Genomic DNA, 24,960 nt, shown 5'->3' with positions numbered 1-24,960 from the left:
CTTAGCTGCCAGGAGGTGGGCATTATATATCCCCACGTTCCCTCTTCTGAGCCTTCGTGCTGCTTGTCTTAAAATTAGAACTCTACCCTTTAGCTTTTGACCTTGGCACTGGCTCTCCAGCCTACCAACCCTAGGTGCTCACAGTCCAGTCCTAGAGGATCCCAGGGAGAGAGAAGACTTGGCCATTCCTGTGCCACAAAGTCAGGTCCTGAAGGAGTCAGTGTCATAGCCTGGAGTTAAGAGGGGTCTGCCAGGGATGGTGATGACCCTGACCACTTGCCCTAAATCTCACTGAGGTTTTAGCATCTCTGGGGCTGGGCTGGGCTCTTTCTGTGGAACAGTGACCACATGGCCTGGCTGCCCACAAAGGTCTCCATCTTCCTCATATCTGACGTGTTCAGAAGCCCCAGCCAGGGAAGGAGGGCCCTGCTGCCTGTCTCCAGGGTATGAGCGAGGGAGAGAGAGCTGGAGAGTGCAGCCTGTTAGATGACAACTCTCCTCCATCCTTTCCTTTGGCTTGGGAACGCAAAATATTATCATTTTTGCCTGGAGATTTCCCTTTGCGAATGTGTTTGGCTCTGGCCGAGAGTAAGATGAGTGTGCATTCTTCTGCACTGCCTGGTCTCCAAATCTAAATTGTTTGTGGAGACTCAAGACAGATGCTTGCCTGCTGACAGCTGGAAGTCACTGACGTGTGTGTCGGGCTAAACTCTCTCATTTTACAGATGGGTAAACTGCAGCCCAGAGAGGCATAGTGACTCCCCATGGACACTCGGCCAAGTTCACGACAAAACTGAGGTCAGAACTCCTCTTGGCTTCACTTCGGGGTCTGGTGACTTACAAACATGTCTGATGGCCCATCCGAGATGTCTGCAGACTCTGAAGATCACAAGTCATGTCTTCCCCAGCTGAGTGTCCCCACACCCCAGCGTGGAACCTGGGGCATCCTAGACTCCAAGCACATGCTGACTGAGACAGGCTACGGAGGAGGGCATTCCGAAGGAATGGGAGGGAATGAAGAGGGACATGAAGAAAGACTGGTGGCCTTGCACAAGGTCCCACCCTTCTCTGGGACTCAGTTTTCTCACTTTCAAGGGTCTTAAACCCATTAGAGTGGTCCTCAAACTGTGTTCCAAGAAACCCTAGGTTCTAGGTGTCTTTGATCTGCCACAGAGAGTGGAAAACTACGCTTTGCCTCTACTCCTACCCTGAACATCAGTCTCTTGCACTAATATATATAAAAATGTATACAATATACATATATGCTTCAAAAAAGCATGGGATTCTCTGAGAAAAACTTGAAGACCAAAAGACAATTTCATCTCTGTTGATCTGTAAGGAAGCAATCCTAATAAGTGAGCCTGCCCCAGCATGTGACCCAGTGGTAACTTGTGTGGTGGGCAGCTCAGGCCCCATGGAGACTGGAACGATGGGGGAGACCCTCTTGCTCCAGAGGCAGAGTCCATGTCTGGCACCTGGGTCTGCGTCTGTATCTGCCATTCCCCAGATGGGGCAGCACAGCCCAGCTATCAGGCCTGGTGCACGGCTGAGGGTGGGGACACTGTCACTTGCTTGGTAGGCTACACTGCTCCCTGCCAGGCTGGGGGCAGGCCCAACCCTGCCTGATATCAAGATGCTTGGTGAGATCTTGAGAAGGGAATGATTGGGTTGCCACCCCAGAGACAGTGAGTCCCCTCAGATCCCAGCTTCCCTCTGCTCACACCTCGGTCCAATCACTGTGAAGTTGTTCCTTCTCCTTCCTTTAGTCTGTCATTTATGAGCTAGGGTGTAATAACGCCAGGTAACAAATACTCCCTGAAATGCTCAGTGACATGCAACAATCATTTAGTCCACATGTGGGGTCAGCCGGGGTATGAACCCATCCAAGCTAAGCTCCAGGGAGTGACCAGCTGGCCTCGCTGAGGAGGCTCATGAGTGGGGTGGTGGCTGAATTCCACTGTGTTTTTCTGGGCAGCTCTGCTGCAGATGTCTCCCATGCTGTCCTGGAGCAGTGGGTGAGGCTGAGCAACACTTGTCACATGGAGGACAGACGTTCAAGTGGGCGAGGCGTCCCAAAGCCTAGGCCGGGGAAAGGCACACCCTCATTTCTCATATAGCCCAGCCCAAAGTCAAGGGCAGGTATTTTATTGACAGGAACATGGCAGAAGTGAAGGATCAGGATCGATGGTGCCATGTGGAGCAGGGCCTCTTGCTCTCTCATCCCAGCACTGCCATCTGCTACACAGGCAACATGGGGCAAGTTACGGAAGCCCTCTGCCTCAGTTTCCCCTCTTTGCAGATAAGAGCCATGATAACATCTGCCCCTTGGCTGGCTTGCCCAGTGAGCATGCTCCTGTGTTTAACTGCCTCTGTGTGGTGGTCGGGCAACCTGAGTTTTCTTTAATTCAGGACATTTCACTGAGCACCTCTGTGTCCCAGGCCCTATGGTAGAACTAAAGAGACAGATACCACCCAGAACTTGTTCTCCCGCTGCCCAGTGTCCTGGGATGGGGAAAGATGTGTGGAGTACTCTCGTGACTTAACAGACAGTCACTAGATGTGGCCATATGGAGCAGAGTGGCTGCCCGAGGCTCCCATCCAGTGAAGGTCCTGGTGGGCCTAGCAGCTGCCCACAGGGAAGAACTGTCCCCGGACCTGGGGACTCCCCAAGGTTACCTGGTCACAGGATCTCCCAGAAGGGTCAGATACCCGGCTTTTCCCCAGAGTAGGAAGTCTCCCCAAAGAACAGCACCTCTTCTGCTCAGGAAGAAGACAGAAGCATCTGGGTCCTGAGGACCAGAGGCCCACTCCTTCTTCATGTCTCTTGGTGTGGACTGCGGGAGCCTGAACTAGGCTCGGCTTCCAGCAGCATGTTGACCCTGGCATGTCTTCTCAGACGCCTGTCTCTGGAGCAGTGGCTTCAGCAGAAGGGAAGGCTGGCTGCAGCAGAACCAGAACCACCAGGCTTTGTTATTTGCCTGATCTGTGCAGAGGGGGCAGTCCAGCAGGCGCCGGTTCATTTGCTTGCTTTGGGAGGTGTTGGGGTTTTGTTTTCCTACTTGCCGTATCTTTTTGCTTAACATGTGTTGGGGGTCTGTTCTCCCTCCCTCCTCCCTGTAGGACTGGCTTTTAGATGCAGGGACTTGGGGACCCCACTGGGAGGAAGGAGATAACAGCAAATAATGGTGGTTTCCACCTCTCACTGTGCAGGGAAGATGGAAGTGCTGGCTGCAGGCTCCATAGGGGCCTTCCTCTCTCTGTCTGGGGCTGCACCCAGACTCCTGGAGCCTCAGCCTTAGCTCCCTGCTCTGCAATACCTAGTCTCCATGCTGCATCTTCCATATGAGGGACTCAGTTCCCTGGTGGACAGGATCTGAGGACCTGGGACCCAGGCTGCTGGTGGACAGGCCTGAGACAATCCATTAACAAAGACTCAAGAGCAGAAGAGAGGATAGTGCGCAGCTCCCAGGGAGAGGAAGGCTGCACACCCTGCGTTTCCTAGCTCTGTGACTTGGCCACGTGAAGAACTGTCGTGTCTTAGTTTCCTCCACCTATAACATCAGAATAACAACACACTTACTTCAAAAGGCTGTTGCAATGATTAAATGAATACAGAACAGACTTGTTAAGTGCTTTATGCGTATGTGCTATTGTTTTCATTATTGTTACCTAGGTGGTGGTGGAACCATCAGTACCCAAGTTACGCATCTGGGAAGTAAACTGAGGCAGAAGCCACCAGTGCAGGTGCCAAGTTCAGAGTCTCGGAGATGAGACATTCAGCAGGTGAATCTGTCACCATCCTGTGGACCTGGGACACTTGTGGGTGACACCCAGAACAATCCTGATAGAGAACAAGGCCAGTGAGGAACAACTTAAACCCAGGGCAGAGGGCGGAAGCCTGCACAGTCCCCAGGGAGGACCATTCCCTTTCATCAGAGCTGAGTCCTGAGCAATGGCACCGAGGGGGCTCAGAGAGCAGGAGCTCTGAGCTCCTAGATGAGTCTGGCAGGGACACAGTTTTAATCATGTGATCACACCACCAGGACAGACACCAGCTGTGGGAAGAAGGAGAGACACAGCCAGTTGCCAGCTAGGGTGCAGCAGGGCAGATGGGATCAATAGCAGGACCTGATGTATTCCAGAGAGGCTTCCTGGGGGAGGGGAGGGGAGGAGGCAACACCTATGCTGAGGTTTGAAAGTGACAGGAAGTTCATCAGAGGCTCAGACAGAGGAACCAACACATCCAAAGGCCCTGAGGCAGAGGAAGCAAGGTGCATCCAGGGAGCAGAACAGGAGCCCTGGTGACTGGGCCATGGGAGCCACAGGAAAACTTGCACAAGATTGAGTCTGGGAGGCTGAGGGCCTTGGGGCCTCATGGAGGATTTTAGATTCTCTCCAAAGATATCTGGGAGGTTGTTGGGGAGGGGATGGGGAGGCCATGAGAATGGACCATCAGTGTGGACGCTTGGCAGTGGTCACATACTGACCTTGTCCCTCAGTGCTTGGGACAATGACTGCCCAAGCAGTCACCTCCCCCCACCCTCTACCTGCAGCCAGTGCGTTTGAGAACTATGAGCCCCACGTGATATTTAAGCTGGGTGCTCTGGTTCTGGTCCCTTGGGACCAACGGAGCCTTTTTTAAAAGCCAGATAAGATTCTGAGAAAGGGAGCAGCAGCTGACATAACTTTGGCCACCATCCGCAGGAGAGAAGTCGGGGAACTGTGGATTCTCCCTCTCACCAACCTCAAGGGCAGAGGGTGGTGGGTGGCCCAGCCAAGCTCTGTCTCTGCACCAGGCCTTTGCTTTGTTGGTATTTGGGGGTTACAAATCTCTGAGAAGAGCACCTTCCCTGAGCATGAAAACCACCCAGTGTCAGAAAAAGCCAGAGATCTTGTTGGAACCGAGGTCAGAGGGTCAGACTTGACATGAGTTTTAGAAAATCCATTCTCTGGTTGGTCCCACTGGACTTTGGGGACAACCCTTTGTAACTCAGTGCCCCTTCCTTGTGGCCAGATTTCACAAATCCTGTCCCTAGGGAGTGAGAGATGGGGCACTGGGAGAGAGAGAGGCCAACTGGGGGCAGGGACTTCGTTGACCGCAGGACAAAGCCCAAGGCATCCAGCTGGGCCCGAGGCAGGGAAGGACATGTTTTCTCTGTAGAGTGTTCCTTCTGCCCGTGGGTCCTTCCGAGGAAAGGCTGGCCTCAGAGGGTGGAACTCAGCACCAAACACCCTGAGCTGTCTGACTGTGTTCCCAGCTAATCTGCTTCCTCTGAGTGAATGTGGGAAAATTATTTAACTTCCCAGAGGTAGGATGACATCTGCAGGGTTGGAGCGAGACGTAATCGATTCATGTAAAAGTCAAGGCTCAATAGCTAGAACAGTGCCAGATGAGTTAGTGGTCTTTTCTTGCCCTGATGAAGGGAGTGTGCTACCTGGCGACCATGCAAAGGGCCGGTGTGTCTGAGCTATGCCTCAATTCCAGGCTCTGAGGACATAGCAGTCTTCTGGCACCTGGAGGACAGAAGATTGTTATAAAATGTCAGCCATGTGACAGGGTTTGTGATAACTGCTCTTAGAACATGGGTAACCTGGCGATGGTGGCATGGCTGGGACATGAACACCCTGATGACTGGAGGCTGGGGCCACATGGATATGGAGGAGTGATCCAGGCTGAGCGAATGGCCAGGGCAAAGTGGCTAAGCTGGGGATAGGTCTGACACAGTCAAGGAACATCGAGGGTGGCGGCACGTTTGGAGCAGAGGGCTGGAGAGGAGAGGTCCTTGCAGAAGGAGTTCAGCTTTGGTTGTGGGGGTGAGGAATGAATGGATCCGTGGAGGGGCTGGAGTGATGTCTGACAGTTCCTGGAAGGGTCCCTCTGGCCTTGGTTACACAAGAAACCCTGATAGAGGACAAGGGGACACAGTTGATGATTTCATTCTCATTGGCCCTCACCTCTCTGGAGCCCTGGAAGAGGTGGGAGTCTATGTTTCCTGACAGCCAGGACACACCTTCCTCTTTCCCTGAGCCACTCTGCCTCCTGGAGAGGAGGGGTCCTAGTCCCCAGGGGGCTCCTGGGAGCCAGAGGAAGTGTTGCCTACAATCAGGCCTGTGCATGTGTGCACGTGTGTGTGTAAGCGTAAGTTCAGGAATTGTGTGCACATGCACAGCTCTGGTGTATATGCATGGGGGGTGTGTACATGAATTTGTGTGTCTCTGCATGCATGTGTATATATGTATGCGTGTACTTGTGTGCACACACATGTGTGTATTTGTATGTGCATGTGTGTGGTTGTATGTGTATGTGTTGTTTCTGGACAAAGTTGAGAGAGGGTAAGTCTCTCTCTGCAACTGTGACTCTACTTCTTTGGCCCATCTGTGCCCACCCAACTGCCAGATCTGCACAGGTGATGCTGGCATCTCCCAACTGTGACATGCCCACACAGGGTGGGGATCTGTTCTCTGTCATCCCCTGTACTCACCTGTCCTGAGTCCTCTTCCCCCAGACTGCCTGACCTGACCAGGGTTCCAAGTCCACTGAGGTTATGGGTTTTGTCAACAAGGCACAGATGGGCCTGTGGACACTCCTCCCCTCCCCCACTCCAGGGCCTCAACATTAAGGTCATCTGTCAGGCCATGTGGTCACATACTGCCATCGACCCTGGCATGGTCAGGAACAGCTCATGGATCACATTGCTCTTAAGCCAGAGCCCAGGCTTGACCTCAGACTCTTTCTTAACTCAGCTCTCCATACAGCACTGACAATCAGTGGGACAAGAAGGGGATAACCCTGTCTGATAGCCCCACTCTGAGGTGCTCCAGGTTTATCTCTGCGGATTTTAATTCTGTGACTTTAATAATGGAACTTCAGACAGCTGAGATTGCTGGGCAAGAAAGCAGGAAGGGTGGAAGGGTCCACTTGGCTTCAGTAGAATGGGCGCCCCATGGCATCACCCTGGGATATGCAGACCAGGGGTGAGTGCCCAGGGAAAGGATGGAGGGGGAGCACTGGGAGGACAAACCTGGCTTCAGAGTCCCCATCTGCCAGCTCTGAAACCTCAGGCAGTCCGTGAACCCCTCCGTCCGTCATTTGGTTCTCCCTCCCTGCCACACGGCTGGGTTGTCCTAAGACGGGGTGGTGGTCATATACTTGTGAGTATTCTTTGAAACTTACAAAGCACCCACACATGAAAGTGTCCAAAATTGGAGGTTTTATCTGCTGGCTGATTGTCACTCATCTGAAAGTTTGGCTCATGGCAGGGTTCCACCCCTGAAGTCCCGCGGGGTCCAAGTTTGGCGGTCCTGTTATTGCTGACAGCCAAGCAGAGGCATGGCTTAGATGGGTGTTGAAGCCATGCACACCCTGAAATGATAATCCATTCATGAGGGTGGAGTCCCCATGAGCTAATTAGCTCCTGAAGGTCCCACCACCTCTCAACACCACTACATCCGGGAATGAAATTTCAGCTGACTTTTGTGTGGACAAACCGTAATGGTGCCACGCACACATCAGTTGTTACTTCTGTGATGTGCCCAAACAAGTCAGAGCTTTTGACCCCACACAGCTTCCCACCAGAAGATCCGTTCCTTGATGTGAGACAACACATCAGGGAGACTCAGGGGTCAAGAGGAAGGACTCGGGGACTTTCCCCTGCTTTCCTCGGCTGTGGCCATGCCAGCAGAGCTTTGCACACTAGGTCACAAAGAAGTGGTCAGCCAGCTGGACTGTGCCCCAGGCATGAGCAGGAAGTGGGAAGTCACTTCCCTGGCTCTGAAGTAGAGATGAGAGACAGGAGAAGGAGAGGGAGGAGAGGAGGGGAAAAGAGGGGTCAGAGAAAGAGGGGACCAACGGGAGCTGGAAGAAGCAAAACCACAGGAAGGAGGGGTGGAGGAAGAAGGGAGTTGTCTCCCCATAGGACCAGAAATTCTCTGGGAGGGAAACTGGCTCTTCCATTCAGATGTGTCTCGTAAGAGGAAGGTCAACGCCTCCTCTGTCAGTTTGCGGCCTCCCCAGGGCCAGGCTGGACTTCTCCCATCATATGCAGACTCTCCCAGGCAGGGACAGGGAAGCCTGTCACTTCACAGCCAAGACCTTCTGTGGATGCTGACTGCCCAGTGGGGTCCCTCAGAACCCCTCACACCCCTGGGACACCTCATACCCTTGCCTGACTCCCCTCTTCCCTCCTCTCCTCCTGCCCAGGGTTTACAGATACCTTCAACATGGACACCAAGAAGCCCCAGGTCATCCCTGGCTCCAGGACTGCCTTCTTTGGCTACACAGTGCAGCAGCATGACATCGGAGGCAAGAAGTGGTGAGTGAGAGCTGCCACCACCCAGCCCTGAACCATGTCATGCCCAGCCACACCATCCTAGCCCTGGGCTCCAACACAGGCCCTAGAGTTCCTAGGACCCGACTCCTTGTCCCAGTAGGTCAGAGGCTGGGACCTCTGCCTCTAGAGATAAGACCCCCGCCTCATCTTCTCTGTGAAATGCCAGTCAATGACTCCTTCTCTGAGTTATGGGCCTAAGGCATGAGGCACCTGAGTTAGCCCTCTCCATCCCCACCTCGGGACTCGGTTCTCATCCAGAGGTCAGCATCTCTGTCCCTCGAGAGCCATGGGAAGTCTTGGGGTAAATGAAGGCTATTCACAAGCTGCAGAATGGCAGAGGTGGGTAGAGGGAAGTGAGAGTCAGGGAGCCAGCGAAAGGAGCAAGGCGACTGCCTTCAGTGTTCAAAATAACCTCGCCACAGTGTATTGCACATATAGTCTACTCATTTGAAATGTACACGTTATTGCTTTTAGTAAATATATAATTGATCACCTGTGTGTACTGTGATCCCATCCTCCCTGGCTCGTTTCTGATGATAGAAGGCAAGGCCCTCCTTCTCTCTGTCTCTGCTTGGCCCCGTTGGAAGCCGTTCAGAAGCCTCTGTCATAAGCACTGGTCAATGGATGCCCACTCCACCCTCCCCCAAACTGTCCCTGCCGGCCCTCCCCAGCCTTTGCCAACATGGCACTGTGTCCCTTTTCCAGTGATCCAGACCAAAAACAGTCTTTGCACAGTCTCTTCCTCATCCTGGAACCTCTCCTGCCTTTCCTGCTGTCACTACTCTGCTGTCACAATCTGGCTACTTTCTCCATCTCCTTCTTCTTCCCCTTCACCTCTCCTCCTCCCTCTTTCTTCTCCTTATCTTTCTATTGTACTATGACCTACACATTGTAAGTGTAATTATGTCAAGTGTGCATCAATGAATTTTATATACATGTACACTCATGGATGAGATGTTCCCAGGAAGAGATGTAGAACATCCCACTCCCCAAAGGCTCCTTTGTTGCCCTCCCACTCAGTCCCCCTCCAAGTAAGCAGTACTGTGACCCCTGTCACCTGGATTTGTTTGCTGTTTTGGATTTCATAGGGATGATGACATATGGTTGTACTCATTTGTCCCTGGCCTCCCTCATTCAACATGGTGTCTGTGAGGTTTAATGTGAGGACATCACAATCAGCTCTTTCCTGATGTAAGCTGTTCCATTCATTACTCTGCTGGCAGATCTTTGGATTGTCTCCATTTTTGGCTATGTGTACTAAAGCCACTATTGATGTCCTTGTGTGTGTCTTTGGAGGGACGTGTGTCCTCATTCTCCTTGGGTGTATACTCAGATGAATTGCTGACATAAGAGAGTAGATACATGAACAGGATCTGCCAACCATTTATCCAAAGTGTTTTGCAAATTTTAACCTCTAGTAAAATAAAATAGTTCAGTCATTCCCCATGGTCACCAGCTCGTGGAATTACCATCTGAATTTTAGCCGCCCCTATTGTATGCGCTGTTGCATTGTGGGCTTAACTTTCATGTTTCTACTTACTAACGTCGAACGACTTTTAATAAATGTAGGGGACGTTTTGACATTCTGTTTTGCAAAGTTTCTGGTCAGGTCTTTTGCTAATGTTTTAAATCGAGATATGGTATCTTTTCCTTGCTGGTTTACAGGTGATTTGAAGACGTTATCTATACAAATCCTTTGGCAGAAGCATTACAGCATCTTTTCCTTTTCATTCTCCTTCTGCTATCTTTTGGTTAACAGACATTCTTGATTTATTAACCTTGTTACTGATAGTGTTTGTATGTCCATTTGTGTCTCCCCAAGTCTTGAACACAGTCACCTGCTTTCTTCTGGAAATTTGACGGTCATGCCTTCTCATTCAGGGTAATGACTTCATTTTTACATAAGCTGTGAGGTAAAGTCAAAGGGTTTTGTTTTGTTTCCCATATGAGTTTCCAATGGAGCTGGCACCATTTTTACTGGACAGAATAATGGGTCTTCTTATGGCAATTTCATACAGGTATGCAATGTACTTCAATCAAACTTATTCCCTACCACCATCTTTTGCCCCTCCTCGTCCTGATGGCCTTCCCATTGTCCCTCTTCTGCCTTCATGTCTTTGGGTGTTTATAAACAATCTAGCTTCTACACCTGAACAAAAACACATGATATTTGTCTTTCTGAGGCTGGCTTATGTCACCTAACGTGCTCTTCTGTTCCTATCCATTTTCCTGCAATGACATAACTGGTTTTCTTTGTGGGTGAGTCATACTTCATTGTGTACGTATGCCACGTTTTCTTTATCCATTCCTCTGTTGATGGACAGTGTGGCTGCGAAGAGCACTGCTATAAACATGGGGTGCCAGTACCATTTGTTAACCTACTGATGCCAGTGTCACCTTTGTTTGCCCTCAGTGACCATATGTACCACATGTATGCCATGTCTTGCCTCTGTTCTGATCCGTTCAGCTGTTTTGCAAAGCTCACACCAGTAAAAGCAGCTTTGGTTGCCATGGCTAGAAGTCAGTCTCACTGTCAGGCAATGTGAGCTGTCCTCGTCTTCTTCTTGGGAAGACCTCTTTGGCCGTGGGGTCCTGTCCACTTCCATATGAATTAGAGAACTATCCTGCAGTTTCACTGCAGCTCTCCTGAGTTTGGAGATATTGGGGACAAGTGAGATCTGAATAATAGTGAGTCTCTTGATCCAGGAACAAGCATTTCCCTCAGTCCATTTTTGTTTGTTTGTTTTGCTTTGCTCTGTTTGCTTTTGAGGTACTGGAAACTGAACCCAGGCCTCACCCATGCAAAGCGAACACTCTACCACTTGAGCCCCGGCCCCATTTATTATGTTTTTTAAAATATCTCTCAATAATGCCTGGAATTTTTCTGGGTAAATCTCAGGTGGTAGACCACTTGCCTGAGCTCAAGGTCCTCAGTTCAAACCCCATAATGCTGAAAAAAAAGTCTCTTTGTACTCATTCCTACATATCTGTACTTTATGCTATTAAAATGAAGTGATCTTATTTCATTTTCTAATCTTTTTTGCTACTATATAAAACCACTATTGTTTTTGTCAGTACTGGCTTTGAACTCAAGCTCTCACACTTCTAGGCAGGCATTCACCGTGTATTCTCCCATCTGTGCCCTCAGGATTTGTTTCCGGAGGTTTGTCAGCCTGTAAGTTCTCTTTCCTTAGACATTGGCATGACAGTTGTCCAGACTTCACAAGATGTCTGGAGGGTGCTCACGTTTGCTAGCGTCTGGTAGGAGGTAAGATTTGGTTAACCTGTCTGTAAGTGTGTGGGAACACCCTGCAGAGCAGCAGCTGGAGTTATATTTGTGGGAAGATTTTTAATTATGGATTCAACTTCTTTTTTTATTATTATTGGGGGTACATTGTAGCATTTACAAAGGTTCTTACAATGTATCAAATGTGCCATACTTGGATTCAGCTTCTTAAAGATGAGGAACTGTTTGGGTTTCCTGTTGCTTCCTGCATTAATGTCATAATGGGTTTTTCAAGTGATGTGTCCATTTCATTCAAATTTTATCAACCCCTGTTATCTTTCCCGTGTCTGTAAGATCTGCAGTGACATCCTTGTTTCCCTTCCTTTCATCGTCTCTGACTCATGGCCAGTGTTGCCATGGGTACCACGATTTTATTACTGTGTTCTTTGGATTTTTCTCTATTGACTGTTTTCTGTTTAGTTGGTCTCTATTCCTTTCCAGTGATTTATTTTCTTCCATTATTTGGATTTAATTGATTTTAGTTTGTCTTTTCTCTGCTCCTGACTTAAATTGTTGATTTTTCTAACCTTTTCCTTCTCCTATATATAAATCAGACTAAGGCTTTCCTCCAAACACTGCACTCACAGCTTTGATGTTGTCATTAGCATCCAGATTACGGGTTGGTGGAGTGGCTTAAGCAGTAGGGCACCTGCCTAGAGAATGTGTGGCCCTGAGTTCAAACCCCATACCATCCCCCAAAAAACTGCCAGATTAAAATAATTTCTAAGCCAGGTGCTGGGGGTCATGCCTTTAATCATAGCTACTCAGGAGGCAGAGATGAGAAGGATTGCAGTTTGAAGCCAGCCCAGGCAAATAATTCACGAGGTCTTATCTCAAAATAATTCACGAGGTCTTATCTCAAAAAAACCATCACAAAAAAGGGCTGGTGAGTGGCTCAAAAAAAGAAGAAGAATTTCTAATTTCCAGTGTGATTTCTTCTTTACTTGTGATTATTTAGAAACATGTTAACTTACAAATATTTGGAGATCTAGTTCTTATTTTTCTGTTTTTCTAACTTAATTCCAAGTATTCAGAAGAGACACAACACAGCTTAAATCCTTCGATATGTGTTAATGTTTCATTTATGGCTGAAGATGTGATCTGAGTAAATTCCCAATGCACTTCGAAACACCAGTCTACAGTGTACTAAAGTATTAGTGTGTGCGTGTGTGTGAGTTAGCTCAGCATCGTTGTAGTACCCAAATTCTCTGCATCCTGGCTGGTTTTTTTGGGGTGGGAGGGGAATATGTCCACTTACTTACAGGTTTCTGAGAGAGGCGTAGTAAAATTTTCCAGCTGTCTTTGGGAATTTGTCTTTTAGTTACAGTCTTTGCTTTATAAATCTTAAAGCTGTCAATGAGGCATAAACAAATGTAGGATAGTTGAGGCCAGGTGAGGCGGCTCACACCTGTGATCCTTGCTACTCAGGAGGCAGAAATTAGGAAGACTGAGGTCCAACACCGTCTCAACCAATAAAAGCTGATGTGGTGGCGCATGCCTGTCATCCCACCTACCCAGGAATTGTAAGTAAGAGGACCATGGTCCAGGCCAGCCCTGGTAAAAATGTGACCCTACCTGAAAAAATAGCTAAAGCAAAAAGGGCTCAAGTGGTGGAGTGCCTACTTAGCAAGTACAAGGCCTTGAGTTCAAATCCCAGTGTGGCCAAAAGAAAAAAAAAAGTTAGGATTGTTGGATTGAGCCATTTATCCCTATAAAATGTTTCTCTTCCGCAGTATTTCTCACCTTCAGTCCACTTTCACCTGGTTAAATAGGCCATTGCAGCTGTCCTCTGGTCAAGCTCTGTGTGAACACTCCTTTCCATCCTCTTACTTTTTCCTGTGTCCTTTTATTTACAGCACTTCTCTTTTAAACGGCAGTGTTTTTAACCCATTCTGGTCATCTCTGCCTTTTGATTGGCTGATCACATTTACTATAATAACTGACACAGTTGGGTGGTGTCTTCCACCTTCCCCTGTGACCTATTTGTCCCACTTGTTTGTCCCGAGTGACTCCTTTCTGAGCTTCTTTTGAATCTCTCAAGTATGCTGAATGTTTCTTCTTCTCTGCTGTTAGTTTTTTTTAATTGTATCTTTATTTTCCTTTCTTTTTGTTTTTATTTTGTGGTGCTGGGAATTAAACCCCGTGTCCAGAGTAAGTGGACTCTTCATGCAGCTTTGAGCCCTTGTGTGATTAACTTCCTTTTAGCAAAAAAGAAAACTTTCATGTTTGTTGTAGTGCAGGTCTGCCAAAAATGGTTTTGGTTTGGGGAGTCCAGTTTTTGTTTGTTTTTGTCTGTCTGAAAACATCTTTATCTCGCTTTCACTTTTGCAGTACACCTTTCTAGGTATAGAGTATTATGTTGGTGGTTTTCTACTAATATTTTAAATAGCCTCCCGTTGTCTTTGGACATTCTAGTTTCTGTGGAGACGTCGGCCTTCATTTTTTCCTTCTTGTGAATGGAGTATGCCATTTGACTGTGGCTGCTTTTCTGTCTGTCTTCAATGTCAGCAGCTTGGACATGATGGACCTGAATGCTTTGTATTTCTTTGTATTTGCTTGGCTTAGGATTTTCTAAACTTTTTTTCAGGGAGGGGTTGAACTCAGGGCTTCACATGTGCTCTGCCACTGGAGCCCCCAGTCCTTTTCGAAGCTTCTTGAGACTGTAGTTGATGTATCGGATTTGGAAACCTCTCTCCCTGCATTTCAAATACAGCTTCTGTCTCGTTTCTGTGCTCGTTCCTTTCCTTCTCAGAGGCCAGCTGTGGGTGCGCTCTGCCTTCTTGCCATGCCGCTCATGTCTCTTTCACTTTGCTTCATTTTTCTCTGTGCACTTCTATTCAGGTGTTTGTTGATCTGTGTTCGCTGACCCTGCCTTCTGCTGTGTCCAGTGCATGGCCACATCTGTCCGATGTACTCCTCATACAGACGCTGTACTCAACAGCTCCTGATTTCCATGTGGTTCTTTTGTTTTGCTTTGTTTTTAGTGGTACTGGGGTTTGAACTCAGGACCTCATGCTTACTGGGCAGACGCTCTACCACTTGAGCCACACCTCCAGTCCCCCATATGGCTCTTTTTAAGCAGATTCTATGTCATCAAAATAATCTATCTTTATCCCATTGTCCAACTTTTATTCTGTCTTCTTTAACATCTGAATCATTTTTCTTTGCGAGTCCCTCTTGGCTAACACTAAGTGTAGATCATCTCTGGCTCCCAGTCTTGAACACTTTATCTCGTGGCCTTCACTCACTTTTCCTGATTCTTTGCTTCTTTAGTGACTTTTATTCCATGCTGAGCGTCACGGGTTATGCATCACAGAGGCACAGGTTATGCTGTACTAGTGCATTGCTCTGATCGGCAGCTACATTGCTGGCGACATCACCTCTGTCTTGCTCTGGCACCGATGGGCAGGTTAGGGAAGGTCTGTGTGACTTTGCCCTCAGTACTGGGGTACAACCTGTGCTCTTAAGCACAAATTTCCTCAGGTCTAAAATGAAAGCCCCAGGTATTTGCAGCGACCTCTCCATTCTTGCTGGATACGAATCCCAAATCTTCCCAACACTGGAGGCAGCCTCTAAAGACTCTGCTCCCAGTGGCTCTGAGTCACTTTCTGGAGCTTCACACTATGTATTCCTGGCTTAAGGATCAGCTGAGAACCTGAAGGACACTTTGACAGTTGAGGGGGATCTTTTCTTGTGACTCTCCTTCCTAGCTCCTGTGCCTCCCAAGTCTAGCGCTCCATCTTTGCTGTCCCGGCTCCTACCATCACCATCCTGCAAGGCTAGGGCTCTGTCTGTGCTCTGTCTCCCTGGGTTTTGGTAAGGAAAATGCCCTTGGACAGAAAGCTGGGGCTCCCAGCCCTGGATCCCCTTCTCAAACACTGAGCTCTCTGTGTTTGAGAGCCGCCCAGAGCCGGAAACAAGCCATCTTGCAAACTTCATCAAACTTCCATCACTGCTTATGGCTGGAGTCAAAAACCCTGTTTCATATTCTATACACTTAGCTGTCACCAACCCTGGGAACCTTCCATGGCACTCATGTCCCATCCCTAGATAGCCGCCCTCAGTGAAGTCTGTGTTCTCTTTCTTAAGCACTTCACAAGTGGGGACCGTGATCGCATTTCACTGTCTTTCTTCCCAAAGTCTGGCACTTCCAGGTGCTCAAAAGCATACTCTGATGGCTGAACGATGGCTTGCACCTCTCTCACTAGGCCAGGCACACTGTGCATGGCATCTGTGGTCTTCACATGGTCAGAAGGATTAAAGATTCAGGGACTGACTTTTCCAAGATAGGATTTATTTTGACCAGTATTTGTTTATTAGGCATCTGTTAATAAGTTCCACTAGGATCTGCAGAGTGTCGGTGGGAAGAAGACAGGGTTTCGCTCTCAACTCACAGGCCAGTTGAGGAGGCAACTTTTTCATCCTTGAAATAATTTAAATGCAATACAAGACAAAAGATGACCTGGTAGCAATTACAGTCTCATTGGGAGGCCACTTTCTCCATGAGGGCTTGCTGGATCCTGCTCCTGTCCTAGAATGACCTTCCCATCCCCAAGCCTCTGTGACAGCACATATCATTTCAGTGTTGTGTTGGAGCCACTTGGGCCCATGACTCCTGTCCCCTGTGGGACACCAGCTCCATCTCCCTGCAGCTTGAGAGCAGCCAGCCCGGCTCCTTGCTCATGGCAGAAACTCAGCCAGGCTCCAAAAGAAGGAATCCTGGCCTGGGGCCTTGGAGGGCTTCACAGAGAGGGGCATTTAGACAGTGTCTTTGAGGTTGGGTTTAGATGAGAGGAAAAACAGCGTGGAATCCACTTCTGGTTGTTTTTGCCTATCTGAGTGCAGCAGGGAGCATTGTGGGAAGGACCTGGACCTAGCTGGTCACACCCATTGCAACTGCTGGAGCTGAGAGAGCAGGGAGACCCAGGGGATGCAGGGAGCTGTGCCATGTGCAGAACAGACAGGAGCACACTGGCCTTTCTGCAGGCCACAGCCCACTGTATGGAACTCACTGTCATCCAGTTTGACTGCTCTCATCCCTGCTCCCTCCACTGACCCCCACTGGCCCCATCCTAGGTGGCCTTTGGAGAGTTTTATTCAGACAGAGGACCTTGGTTGTGTGAACAGAGAGGTTTTTGGCCATATCTTCTATGGAACACTGGCTGACCGTTATGCATGGCCCCAGTGGACTTTGTAGATTTTACTCCATGTCAGGAGATACCTCAAAGGAAAGACAAGAGCTTTGAAGGAAGGCTTGGCAGGGAGGGGGGAATGGACCCCCACTGTCTCGGGGTGCTGAACAAGATCAAAGAATGCCCAAAGCACTAACAGCCAAGGAAAGGACGACTGAATTGCTCATAACTGGGAGCAGCAAGGCCTGAGCGGAAGGCTCTGCCCCGGCCTCCTGGAACGTTAAGACCATAGGACCCTGACCTGTCGCTGGATGAGGACGAGGGCACAGGCTAGGGGCTGGCCCCTGTGCCTTCCTTCTGCTGCCAACTCAGAACTCAGACTCGGCAAAGCCCACTGCACTGCAAGGGAAGCTGCAGACATGGTGAGCTCAGGTTTCGGCAGCAATGACAACAGTCAGGGAACACAAAAAGCCAAGAGAAGACAAATTCCTTGGGGCTGAGTGTTCGTGGCCCCTGCCTTTTAAGCCCTTGTGTGTATTTCAGAGAAATTTGATCCACATGACTCTAAGCATTTACGTTGACGAGACTGTCAGCTGGCTGTGGGACCATTTGATGTCCCAGCAGCTCAGCATGAGGCTGTGTGGGCCTCTGCGCCTTTGTCTGAAGCAGGAACCACCTGGGGCTAGGAGGCTCTGGGCCTTGAATCTTCGCCCTGGAGGAAGAAGCCTCGGTTCTCCTTCCTCTCTCCAGGGCTTTGGGGAGCAGGACTCCAAAAGGTGCCACCTAAGTGGTTCTGTGGGCTTTAAGATAGAGCCACCACGGTGAACAGCCTGAGTACAGGTGTAGGGACACAAGCACCCTGTAAATCACCTCGCCTATCCCCATGGTACACATGAGGCAGGAGGGATTCCAAGCGAGGACAGTAAGTGTCAGAGCCACACCGAAACCCAGATCTCCCCAGGATGGGGACACAGAACAGGAGAAGCCCCTGCCTCAAGGCTCACCAGGAACTTACTGTCTTTCTGGTACTCTGATCTCCCCACCAGCCACATTGCTGGTCCCATGAGAACTTGGGCTGTGGTGTCCCCAGGACCCAGCAGCCCAGACCTGCACACCTGTGGGTCATGGGAAGAGTTGGCTTCTAACGTGACAGGAGAGGGTAGCAGAGAGGGTGTGGAGAGGATTGTGAAGGTGCAAGACAGTGAGGAGAGTGGTAGGAAAGAAAAAGCCACTGTTATAGAAAGGACACCACCCCGCCACTGAGGCTGAGGAGGTGCAGAAGGCACCGTGGCGAGGCCGAAGGCTGCAGGGTGAGCAGTCCTACCAGGACTTTTCAATACCTGAGGAGGGGGCTGTATCTGGGAAGCAACAGGGGGCCACCGAAGGTTTCAGAGCAGGAAAATGGTTCACCAGGGTTGTCGTTTAGGGTGAGTGGCTTAGCCACTGCGTGGAGGATGGGATGGAGGGAGCAAGCCCTGGCGGTAGGAGCCTGGTGGGAAGGCTGGAGAGGGTGATCCAGATGAGAGGTGGGGACCTCAGAAGGGGGCTGCTTTGTGACCTGCAGTAGTTCATTCATGGAGTAGCATGTTTTGAGTAACTGTGCTGGTCCTGTCCAATGTGGAACAATACTGCAAGCCCTACCTGCAGGAACTTGTCTTCTAGGGGCGGGAGGTCCAATTAGCTCATGGTGGTCCATGTTAAGTAGAAGTATTTGGAAGGGTAAGTGGCTATGGGAGCTGTGATTGGGATGAGGACTTCTACATTCTCCACAGTCTGGAAGGCCTCAGTGACCAGAAACCCAAAGGAAAGAAGAATCTGAGAAAGTCATGAATATTTGAGCAGTCTTCCATGCAAAGGTCCTGAGGCAGGAACAACAGCGAGGCTGGAACACAGTGTGCTTGGAGGATGAAGGACAACTGAGGACAGGTCTCTCTGACCAGGAAGACACTGGTGTCCTTAACACAAAAATAGAATCTAGAAACAGGTGCAGGCCTAGGGCAATAGGCAAGCTAAACTTTGGACCCATGGGGTTGAAGCATTGAGGGTTATCCAGGTGCAGGTGGCAGCAGGGGACAGCATGGCAGGGAGATCAGGGCCAAGACCTCCTGTGAGCTGGGAATACAACATAGAAGGGGATGAGCTGGGACGAGCATGGGAAAGACACCTGTGGGGTGAGTGGGCAAGAGAGGGGGCCACTGGAACTGAGGGTGTTCACTGCCTCAGCTGAGCTGGGAAATGGCCATTCCTGCTCTCCTAGTTCTCTTCCTTCTGTTTGTCCCTTTCTCTTCCTGACCTCTGCCTTGCCCACCCTGCTCCTCACCTTCACAACCTTTCTCCTCCTGCTCCAACCTCCCCCCATACCTTGCCATCCCCTCTTCTCTTCCTCCTCTCCCCCCTCTGGTACAAAGGGGAGAGATAGGGATTGACCAGAGGCTGTCCTGCTCCCTTCTGTCTATCAGAAGCTGTCGGTGGCATTAGCCTGCCTAGTACCCTCGAGGACAGGCTTCTGGGGGCCTCGGGCTCTCTCTGGGTGAGCACAGTGCCAGAGGCTCCAGAGCTTGGTGGAAGGGAACATGGCCATGGCTGGAGGGAAGACCAGGGACAGAGAGAGAGGGGACAGAGAGAAACTGAGAAGGAAGTTAGGAGCCCGCAGGACAGGCCGGGGCCTTAGTCTCCTAAATTCTGCAGAGCTTCTCTTTGGGAAGAGGAGCATCTTAGGCACAGATGTCTTCGTCTTCAGCAAGGGACTAGGCAGCCTCCTGACCTGGGCTCCTTAGCAACCACTTAGCTCTGGGCTCTGTGGCCAGAACAGTAGGGACAGTAGGAGTGGGTGTGGACTGAGGTGGATGAGAGGGAGAGCCAGGAACCTCCCAGGCTTGGAAGCCAGCTGTCCACCACAGTGAAGGGCCAATCCTGCCAATAGCCTGCATCATACTTGGGTGGCACCTGTTGACCCTGAGTGGACAACAGTTGGGATGGCCCAACTCTCCCCCGAGACCTTTTGCAGACACAATGTCTTCTGCTGGTAGAGATCCCAGGAGAGGGGGCAGCTCCTCAACCTGAAGACAGGGCATCATTGCATGGTCTTCAGTAGGCCCCATTCTCAGAAGCAGAGGTGGATTAGGGAGGCCCGGTGGCTGGGTGCAGGCCCAGGAAGCACAGATAGACCACACAGTCCCAAGGGTGAGCCTTTGAGACTGCTCCACCAGGTGACAATTCCCTTTCCTGGGAGGAGTCTGAGAAATCATTGATCCCTGCCTTATTATTTTATAGATGAGGAAACTGAGGCCCAGGGATAGAAAGAAACTAACCACCCCCAGCAAGCCAGTGGGAGAACCAGGACTGAAACCCATGCCTCCAAACCCCAGTCCAGCTTTGGGTCTACTTCCTGTGACATTTCCCCCTGGCTTAACAGGCACTCAGGGGACAGTACCCAAGAGTTAGTCCACCTTCCCTCCTGGAACCCAGGTCATGAAATTACCAGTCCTAAGCTAGCTAGGGCATGAATTTATTTATAAGAACTTTATGTGCTGGCCTGCATGGATAGCAAGTCTGCACCTCACCAGGCTCTTCCACATCTAAATGCAGGGGCCAGTGGTCCTGGTTCCAGTGTAGGCTAGACTTCAGAATCACACAAAACAGGTTCCCTTCCCAGCTGGACCCTCGCTGGCCATGGATGTGAGCACATCACATCCACTTTCTGGACCACCGTTGTGGTGACGCAGCCCAGTGGGTTCTGAGGAAGAAGAAGTGGGAGGTAACACATGAGTGTCTGTCACGGGGTGGAAACTGGGAACCCCTAGAAATTATGGGGCCCAGGAAAGGGCTTCCAAGCAAGGTCCTGGGATCTGTTGTTGGTCAGAGTGACACATCTCACCCAGGCCTGTCCCCCTTGCTCAGTGACAGTCCGGCCTGGGGGAGCCTGGGCCTTTGTGGCCGTGAGAGCTGGCTGAGCAGTAGCTGCTCTCTTCCTGACGGCCCAGAGCAGGCTCCCAACACCGCAGCACGTAAGTGCCCTCTGCTATTTTCCTTGGAACAGAGAAAATCCGCACCATGACTCATTCTGGTTAAAGAATAAATCAGTAGAGCAGCACAGCCCAGGATAGGATGGCACTGCCCACTGCAATGAGGGACAGAGAGAGAGAGAGGACTGAAATGCTGGCCCATGCAGATCCTGGCAGGCACAGAGGAGGGAGAGCAAGGAGGGCTGGGAAGAGGACTAATCCAGACAGTCCTCGCTGGCAGGCGGGGAGGCTGGTGTGGTGGGTGAGGGGAAGGGGGGGTCACCTTCAGCTCTCAGAAGCACAAAGCAGCCCTGAAGGTGCCATGGGGAGCTAGCCAGCCCCAGAGCCCAGGCAAGCTCTGGGGCAGCGCGCACACATTTAAGATTCATTCTGCAAATGGCTTCCAGGAGGTTTGTTCTCTCTCTCTCTGTCTCTCTCTCTCTCTCTTTCAAAATACCAAACCACAACAAAATAAAGTCCCAGGCCTTGAAGAATGTGTCAGTGAGAGTCCAGGTGACTCCAACACACACAGACTGGACAGCCAGAGATGGAGCTAGGGCCAGTCCTCCTGGCCAGAGAACACTGTCGGTGCTAAGCTCCAAAAGGCAGGGGGCCAACTATTGCATGCGTTATGGGGAAGGAGACACCCAATCTCGGTAGTGGAAACACTGAAAAGAAAGTCTCCTGGTTCCTAACCTCCAAAAAAGAAAATAAATTTAATTTGGGCAGCTCAGGGAAGCCATCTGCCAGCTCAGCGTCTTCTCCACCCACAGCCCCAGCAGCCCACAAGGTCCGCAGTCTCCCTCCCTCCTCTGAAGCCAACTCCATTCATTGGGTTACCCCAAAATCCTTCCTAAGTGCAATACAAGACAGGGCGGGAACAGGGCCCACTGGGGGAGAATGAGCTCATGCTGAAACTCACTCCATCTGAGGAGTGGGTTTGTGAATTCACAGGTTTGTGTGTCAAATCTGCAACCCTCGGCCCTCGATAGCCAGGCATTCTGCACCCAGACTCAACCAACAGCACACTGGAAATATTCTGGAACAAATGCGTGTCTGTGCTGAACAGTACAGACTGTGTTCTTGCCATGATTCCCTAAAGGATACATTGTAACAACCATCCTCAAACTATTTACATTGTACCTATCAGAAATTACAAGTGACCTAGACTGATTTAAAGTATATGGCAATGGGTGGTCGCTTGGGTGCAAACGTCCACCACTTCACACAGGGACTTGAGCATCTGTGAATTGTGGTGTCCATGGAGGTCCTGGAACCAGTGCCCCACAGGTACTGAGGGATTACAGCACTCAGTTCTGTGCTTGTTAGTTTGTCTGTGGTAGTGGGGTTTGAATTTAGGACTTCACACATGCCAGGCAAGCGTTCTACCACTTGAGCCACACTCCCAGTCTTTTTGCTTTTAGTTTTTCAGATGGGGTCCGGCCTTGGACCACAATCCTCACACCTTGGCCTCCCACGTAGCTGGGATTTCAGCCTGTGCCACCACACACTACTTGTTTTTGAGATAGGGTCTCCATAACTTTTGCCTGGGCTGCCTCAAATGACAATCCTCCTATCTCCACCTCCTAAGTAGCTGAGATTACAGTGTGCACCACCATGCTCATACCAAAAATTAAAAGCTCCTTAGCACTTTGCCTACAATTTCCATGATGGGCACCAGAGAGCACAAGGCGGCCTGGTAATGGCTCCTCTACCCATCACGCTGGCTTCCCACAGATGTCACCAACTTGGAGCAGCATGGCCTTCATTTGGTTAGGTTATACAATGCCAAAAAACCTCATTGGCAACCCCCACCCCAGTGCAATATGCATGTTTTAAGATGACATACAATGAGGAAAAGAAATCAATGTGCTACAAATGCCTTTCTCATTAATCTTAACTGTGAACAAGCACTGCTTACCCTAACCCTGGTTTTCCCCAGGCCTGGATGGAATGCTTCCTTTTAACTTAGTCCACCTCCTCCAGGAAGAGCTTGTTGGTGTTAGGAACTCCTTCAGATGGTCTTCTGCACACTCTGTGACCCGCTCGTGGCCCATGGGGAGGTGTTTGTTACTGATCTGAGACAGTTGAATTCTTAGATCTTCCTCTCTTTCTGTCTCAAAGGTTGTCTTCTGGTTTAGCTGAAGACTACTCAGAGATGTGGAGAGAGGGCTGGAGGGGAGCCACTGAGAGACAGAAAAGAAGGAGAGAGGCAGAGAGGATGTGAGGAAGGGTTGGTCTTTCTTATTCAGCTTTGCATCTTTGTTGCTTGACACAGGCCCATGGAGGAGAAAGAAAGGGAGAAGACAGTTCTAGGACACTAGATGTGACCCAAACTAAATCTCAGGGAAGCCCAACAATGGACATTTTTGTTACACAGGGCATGGGGACTGTAGCCCCTATGCAGGAGAGATTGACACTTCTGTCCTTTTCTTTCCTTTGCAAAGCAGCCAAGGCCAAAATGGCAGGCAGGTGGCGGGGTGGCCTGGCCCAGCCCCCCGACAGCTCACCCCATGGCTGCAGCTTCCCCTCTGCAGCCTCCTCTACCACTTCCTCACCACCTAGCCGATGCCTGTGAACTAAGAGGAGCCATTTCCAAATACATAATGGCAGACTTCACTTGCCAACCGTTCAAGTTTGTCCCCAGCCTTTCTGTTCCGTTAAGGGTTCTCAAAATAAGAACAATTCTGTAAGAATCACCATTAGTGATAATCCAGGGGGGGAGAGGAAGAAGAAGTCTGAGGTTTGGACCAGATGGAAAGTACTTCGAAGGAGTCTGAACCATGATCCCCTGCTGTGGTGCAGGGCTGGGGACAGGGAGGACAGAGCTGACCCTGGCCAGCTCTGTGGTATGTCTTCCTCAGTTCCAACATGGGAGTGCTGTCTCCCTCATGGGTCACTGTGAGGGGTGAGCCAATGTGAGGGGCCCTGGCACCCAGTGAACTCCCCCCAGAGGCATTCAGTCATGCATAGGATGATTTACTTATTGCTATAAAGTGCTTTGAGGTCAGGTGCCTGTGGCTCACACCCATAATCCTAACTACTCAGGAGGCAGAGATCAGAAGGTTCGAAGTTCGAAACCAGCCTGGGCAAATAGTTCACGAAACCCTATCTCAAAAAAAAACCCATCACAATAAAAAGGAGGGCACTAGTGGAGTGGCTCAAGGTGTAGGCATTGAGTTCAAGCCTCAGTACCACAAAGAATAAATAAAGTGCTTTGAAACTAGAGGAACACATTTTTTTTTCCTTTTTTTGTGGTGCTGTGTTGGGTTAGGACCCAGGGCCTCAAACGGGCTAGTCAAGGGCTCTACCACTGGGCATCAGTCCCAAACCCTGTCTACTATTTCTTTTGGGGTGGAGAGTACTGGAATTTGAACTCAGGCCCTTGGACTTGCTAGTCAGGCCCTCTACCTCTAGAGTTGTACCCTCCCTCCCCACCCCCACCACCGCCAGCCCTTTTTGCTGTAGCTATTTTGGGGACAGAGTCTCAAGTTATGCCCTAGCTGATCTGGATTCAGATTCTCCTACTTATGCCTATGTGTAGCTGCGATGACAAGCAAGAACCACCATATCCGGCTTGTTAGTTGAGATGGGGTCTTGATAACTTTTTGCCAAGACTGGCCTCAAACCTTGATCCTCTCTATCTTGGTCTCCAAGTAGCTGGGATTACAGGTGTGGACCACTGGCACCTGACCCCTGTTCACTATTTCTTTCTATTTATGTATTTATTTAATTTGGTGGTACTGGTGTTTGAAATCAGAGCTTCCTAGACAGGTGCTCTACCACTTGAGCCACTCCACCAGTCCTTTTTTGTGATGGGTATTTTTGAGACAGGATCTCATGACCTATTTAACCGGGCTGGCTTTGAACTATGATCCTCTTGATCTCTGCCTCCTAAGTAGCTAGGATTACAGGCATGAGCCACTGGCACCCAGCTCACTGTTTCTTGGCTGGGCAGCCTGCCCCTATCCCCAGGTGACATGTTTTCCATAGGCTCAGAGCCTGGTCATCAGCTGCTCCTGCAGTCCAGGGGCTCCCAACACAGGCTGAAGACATAATCTCCTCTCAGAGGGATCCAAGCATTCAGATTTCTCTGCCAAGGCCAAGATCACCAAAGCCTGACCCTTAGAGGGGTGTCTGGGAGTTTATTTTCAGTCATCCCCTGTAGTCTGATGCCCCCAACCCGCTCTGGACCCTTGGCCCCTCCT

The 24,960-nt window shown here is 50.1% G+C and overlaps 1 protein-coding gene across 1 annotated transcript in view; it reads left to right on the top strand.

Annotated features, from left to right (window-relative positions):
* Positions 1-24,960, top strand: part of Itga11 (integrin subunit alpha 11) — a 99,689-nt gene that overhangs the window by 16,510 nt on the left and 58,219 nt on the right. Inside the window, exon 2 of the mRNA XM_074061494.1 lies at positions 8,201-8,312. Coding sequence (XP_073917595.1) covers positions 8,201-8,312 — 112 coding nt within the window. The remainder of the gene's footprint in view (positions 1-8,200; positions 8,313-24,960) is intronic.

The sequence above is a fragment of the Castor canadensis genome, chromosome 19 (assembly GCF_047511655.1).
Source record: "Castor canadensis chromosome 19, mCasCan1.hap1v2, whole genome shotgun sequence".
Lineage (NCBI taxonomy): Eukaryota > Metazoa > Chordata > Mammalia > Rodentia > Castoridae > Castor > Castor canadensis.
The sequence above is the reverse complement of the archived record's forward strand: the minus strand, read 5'-3'. Positions and strand labels throughout refer to the sequence as shown.